This window comes from Syngnathus typhle, linkage group LG17 (assembly GCF_033458585.1).
Source record: "Syngnathus typhle isolate RoL2023-S1 ecotype Sweden linkage group LG17, RoL_Styp_1.0, whole genome shotgun sequence".
In the NCBI taxonomy this organism is placed as follows: domain Eukaryota; kingdom Metazoa; phylum Chordata; class Actinopteri; order Syngnathiformes; family Syngnathidae; genus Syngnathus; species Syngnathus typhle.
The window spans coordinates 9,128,357-9,134,264 of NC_083754.1; the positions used below are offsets into that span (position 1 = coordinate 9,128,357).

Here is a 5,908-nt window from a genome sequence, read left to right on the forward strand (position 1 = left end):
ATATTTAAATGTTCAGATATTAAGATGTGATAGACAGTTTTTGCATGATTTGAATGAGGCAAAATAACATGCTTGTTCTCTCAAATATATTGTTATCATTTGTTTCAGATGTACTGTAATTATTTTCTGTATAAAAATTAAATTTGGTGTTCAAAAAGTCTTTTTTCAAATTTGAGTCTTGAAAAAGAAGGGGTCGTCTTATAATAAGGGTCGTCTTATATTCGGGCCAATACGATATTACGCTTTCGTGATAACGACAAATACTTTTGTTTTGGTCAATGAACTCGAGTCTTGTACGTGAACATATGACAGGAAAAACGCTTTATAAGGTGCAAGTTGATAGCTTTATTCCAAATAATTGTAACCAATACCTCTTCACGTTTTCAACATGAATACTGCAACACTGCACGCGCGGGAATAAAGATTAAACTATTTTGACATGGTTTTTCAGTATTTCAGCGGCACACGGAGCACAAAAAGCATGCAAAACGCAATTTAGCTCAAACTTGGCTTAATTCGTTGTGGGGCACGACGTTCATTCTTTTACTGATCTGACACGTGAAATGCGAAAAGTACACAGTGAGGCCAGTAAAGTCAAACCAACGATAAAGGACATGTACACAAAAATGAAAAAAGTGGCTTGGTTGATAGTCAGACGGCTACAATGTATTCTAAATTTGGCCAACAATATAATGTGCAAAAAAAGCATGTTACTCTTAAATCATATTCAACGGTTGTTTTTTAACAATTAAATAATGTTTGAAAGCTCTATTTTTCAAAATATATATTTTTAGCATGACAGTAGCATGTAGCGTCATTGTTAGTAGCTTTAACTGGCCACATCCTTAGGTACACCTGCACAATACAAAATAGTGGACAATGTATTCAGGGTGGGCCAAAAGTAGGGATACACTTTTTAAAGTACTTAAGAATGATGGCAAAAACATAGTCACGAACAAAGAAAGTGCATTCTATTAGACAAGTTTGGATGGAAAAAGGCCAAAAAGCAGTTTCATGCAAAGGGAGAGACGAGGAAATAAAAAGCAGGTCTGAGAAGAAAGCTAGAAAGGAAAAATCAGGGCTGAGGTGGAAGGTGGAGGTAAGGGTTGAGGACAGAAAAGCGTGTTAAAGTGAGGGCAGGAATGAAGGCAGAAAAATAGATTCAAGCAACAAAAAGTGAGGCTACATATGAAGAAAAGAAGTCAGGAAGGAAAGAGGAAGCAAGGGAAAATAAAAGAAGGCCGAAAATTAGGTTGAAGCCAAGGAAAAATGGCTTACATAAAAAGAGGATCTGATGGAAGGAAGACTTTTTGCACTCCGGCCAAAGCCATGTCTAATAACAAAACATTGTTTTGCTGCCACCTTGTGGCATCTCAAAGCAATGACAAAGATTTTGCCTACTTTTGGCACATCCGTCTATGAAATGTAATGTTAGCAGTGGTCAAGTCAAACTAAACTGTTTGACTTCCTCATTTAGTGAAATGGTGCAGAATATTACAAGTAGGAAACAGTTGTAAGATTATGATGATGTCAGTGTCAATCCGAACAGAGCCTCGCAGCTGTGGTATCGCACATGTGTGCCTAATAAAGTGACCCACGTGACTTTGAAGGTGTGTCCGAAAGGTTCCAGGACTGGTGTCACAAAAGACAAATTTGAGAACCAAATCCAGCACTTTCTCCTCTTCCAGGAATTATCAGATGCTCATGGCATTGTGAACTAATTTAGTGAAATTCCTTTTGGTGTGTACAACGTGGCCACTGGGAGTAGTATAATACAGCAACACAGATAAACGAAGAAGAGTTTCACAAATGCGACTGATAAGCTGTAGTAGTAGTTGTTTTTCACAGAGTGTACAGAATCTACATCTGTATAGTTTTGCAATGCTGTTTCCATGTGTTGATGCACTACATCTTGATTTCAAATATTTGTGCTTTTAAGGGTGGCGGGCACTGGTCAGCATGGTTTCCTCCCACAACCCCAAAACATGCATGGTATGCTGATTGAGCACTGCAAATTGCCCATAGGTGTGACTACGAGTGCGGATGGTTGTTCGTCTCTGTGTGCCCTGCGATTGGCTGGCAACCAGTTCAGGGTGTCCCCCGCCTACTGCCAGACGACTGCTGGGATAGGCTCCAGCACGCCCGCAACCCCCGTGGGTGGGACAAGCAGTATAGAAAATGGATGGATGGATGTTCTTTAAAGGTTTGCAACTAAAATATCGATGCTAGTTCCATTAGTCTTGAAAAAAAAAAAAAACTAGTCTTGGAACTTTTCTGACACACCTCTTATGAGTCTCTTATCTTTTCTCTCGAAAAAAACCTTTGTCGGTGTAGTTCTCTCTGACAGTGACGGTGAGCAGGTTCATGGTGACGTCTGTGACTGTCACCGTGTCCATGTTGGTGAAACGAGGGGTCCAGGAGGAGCCTGGGGCCGTGGGGGGGCATACCACCCCGAGTTCTTCTCCCGTTATTATCGGCAGGCTCACGTTTTTGTCACGGTGCTTCAGGACCGCCAGGTAATGAGTCCTGCCTCCTCGGTCCGGACGGGTGTAGGCCACGCCCATGTGCTCACTGCTGGACCTGGGCGTAATGGTGGTCTTCTCCTGGAACCTTCTGGTCAGCTGGGCCAGGCTGGGGTCGGAAGATCCCCCGTCCTGAAGGAAGCGTTTGCACATTTTGGGGGCGGGTTCCAGGCTTTCATCTTCGCCCCGCTCATAATGCAGACGCAATTTGGGCTTGCGTCCTCGCTTTTTGGGACCTAGTTCTTGGTGAGAACTGGCTGCCGATCTGATCCTTCTTTCTGGTTCCAGGGCTTGGCCGGCGACGCTCTCCCCTCGGTTGACTGCGCTCGGGGGGAAGATGGTGGGGACCACCGTGCGCAGACCCTCCCGGGCTCTCGGTGTTATGATGGGCTCCGGGACCGGATAGGAGACCTGAATGGGCCGGACTGGATCTCGTCTAAATTCGTACGTTTTCTCTCTGGCTTTGGCCTGTTTGATGATGACAAAGTTCAATATAACTGAACTGGATTTCGGCAGCCAGTGTTTCATACGCCACTACAAGGAGCACACATTTTTAGAATCACTGTTGTAAAGCCAGGTAATATTCATCTCTATCCTCAAGCAGCAGTATTAGTCACTTCAGTTTTATTGAAAGTGTGACAGTAACAAACACAAGATATGTAAAGGACTCAATTAACCAACCTTCAAGAGAAACGTCTCAGGCTTGGGTCCTCGCTTTTTGGGCCCAAAAAGCTCTCTCTCACGTTCTCTTATGGATGAAAATAGATGTAAATGATTAACGATAGAATGTTTAAAACAACAAATGATTGTCTTAAATCTATTATTAGCTTTGATTATGCTAAAGCAAGCAGGCAATATATTGAGTTAGCTGGCCATCGAGCTGGATAACGATAATATCGTGTGATATTTGACTGACTGCAACGCCTCCCCTGCCATCATGAAAAGGGGAAAAACCAATTCAATTGTGCCTATTATAAAGTCGTTTTCCTTTTCATTTCAATAATTTGTATCATTTTGAACCAAAAATCGCTGAATTTTTATAGTTATTTTAAAACCGAAGACAATTCGCTTGGAGGAGCCAACTTCCTGTCAATCCTCCTCTGAGGATTGCGTAATCACACGGCTGCCTGTGTTGACAGGCTATGCAGTTAGACATAACTGCTCTTTGTCTTTATGTCGCTGTTTAAGTGTTCAAACACTGTGGCTATACTAACTAATTTCCGTAGTTAAGATGGTGTATATAATATCTTGTGTTTTTTGTCATCTGTAACGTCATGTTTCTTTAGATGAACAAAACGGCTTTGAAAAGAGACCTTACAGAGGCTACGAAAAAAGGTTCTCCAGCCTTATCGCAAGGGGTGCTAGCGATCCCGGGATGCTTCATGCGCCTACCTGTAGAATAAGAGACCTCCAGGTCAAATTTACAGTGAACAACTGAGGAGCAGTCGTCCATTTGTTTCGTTTTCTTTTTTACATTTCGTTTTACAATGGAGGATTACATATCTAAACGATTTTCAACGATGGATTTTCGGTCGAAGCAGGAGGTCATCAGTAAAGGAAGAGCAACTCTGGAAATAAAAGGTTTGATTCGGACAACGGGACTTACGAGCATGTCTTTTCAAACGGAGTGGTACGCACAATCAAAAACAAGTTTTTGATTCCATGTGTTTTATTGAGTGTTTTTATGTGTGAAGACTGCTGGTATGAGATTTTAATTAAAATAGTTCACAGTCATGAACTTCACCGCACGACACTGTTTGGGCGTGTCCTAATAATTTCTACTTTATATGTTTTGAAGTGAGAGAGCAGCACTAATCTTGGAACGTAGCTTTGGACTCACCTCTCCTCAAAAGCTGCCAGGAGGCGCTCATCCAAGATGTTTTCCTCTGGCTCCCATGTGCTGTACCTGCAATAAGGAGAGGTATGTTTCCCAACAGACACGCACAAGCCAGCCAGACGACCCTGAATACACTCACACATACACTTGAGCACCAGTTAACACTACGCTATGCATTTGCTATGCATTTAAAATCCACACTTGGTTTAGCTGTGTTTCAGATAGCTACAATCGTCCCTTCAACTCTTCCAACCATGGCACACGTGTTTATACAACTTTATGTTGTGTGTATTGGAAACAGTGAAGCCAAGGGAACGAATCGCTACCAAATGAAAAATTGACCATTGGGAATAAAATCATTTTATTTCGTTAAACTAAAGATAGAATTGGGATTATAAATATAGGTCAGGGCTCCCCACTGCTTATCTACCGTAAACACGGATGGAAAACATGGCTGCAACTAAGCAACACCCTTGAGCTGATATTTATGTAGTTACGCATGCAGTCACGCGGGGCCGCTGCCCCCTCCACGACCTAACGTCTTTGCTATGAAGAGAATTGTATACTGTACAGTACTCACTTGTGAGACCAGCCCTTCCATTTCACCAGATATTCCCAACGACCCTGCGAACGACACAAACACACGCGCACGCACAACCAGATTATAGGCTCCGTCGGGTTCGTGCATGTCGCCGCTGCACAAACACAAGCTTGCGTAACAGGCGGAACCAAAAAAGTATGGAGGGCTAAAAAAAATCCAAAAGCGGCAGCAGCGGCTGAGCGACACTATACCCGACGGATCCGTCGCTTAATGATGGACTCTGCAGCAAAGACGCTCTCCCCGACGGCAGACAGCTCCATGATGAGCCGCTCGCTCGCAATCCCCCGCGGCCCTGTGCTCTTCTTTGCTACCTCGCGTCTTCCTCGGGCTGCTTAATTCCGCACATCCCATAATACGCAATCTGGTGTGGACTATAGGGGAAGGAAAGAGAAGGGAGGGGGGGTGACGTAACGCGCTGTTGCCAGGCACCGCATTCTGCAGGGGCGGGCGGTGGCGGAGCCTGATTGGCCAGCTTGTTGCTACGGACGACGGAGGGGGCGGAGTCCGAGTACTGTGGAGCCCGTTGGAATGTGCACAAGTGGCGGACTCGCTGCTCGCTCCTTCCCGTGAGCAAAGTCCCACCGGTAAACCTTTCAAAGGAAGATGGGTTTAACTTCTGTGTATTCAAATCTAGTTCTATTAACGAGCACTCCCATCTCACACCAAAATGCTAATTGAGTGTTAAATTTGAAATATTGATCAGGCAATAGCCATAAGAGAGCGTGAAGTGTAAAAAGGATGATGGAATGGTTTGTCAGACGTTATCACATTATTTTGTCATTCTAGGTGCATTTAACATTTATACCTATAATCACGCTTATTTTCCAGCGCTTTAATGTTCGTAAAAATGCGCTTTATATTTTTACCTTACGCACGCCAAATCCTCCCTGCTGGTAAAGCGACATAATCAGATACACAAAACCTGCGTTATCCTCCCTGCTTTTAACA

At 43.6% G+C, this 5,908-nt stretch overlaps 1 protein-coding gene across 1 annotated transcript; it reads right to left on the reverse strand.

The window, feature by feature from the left end:
* Positions 1-321: 321 nt before the first annotated feature.
* On the reverse strand, positions 322-5,348 carry cbx8a (chromobox homolog 8a (Pc class homolog, Drosophila)). The gene is made up of 5 exons (XM_061302455.1): positions 5,152-5,348; positions 4,940-4,983; positions 4,363-4,428; positions 3,204-3,270; positions 322-2,990 (listed from the first exon to the last, which is right to left on the reverse strand). The coding sequence occupies exons 1-5, from the start codon at positions 5,218-5,220 to the stop codon at positions 2,298-2,300; spliced, it is 939 nt and encodes a 312-aa protein (XP_061158439.1). The 5' UTR covers positions 5,221-5,348; the 3' UTR covers positions 322-2,297.
* Between the last annotated feature and the right edge of the window lie 560 nt (positions 5,349-5,908).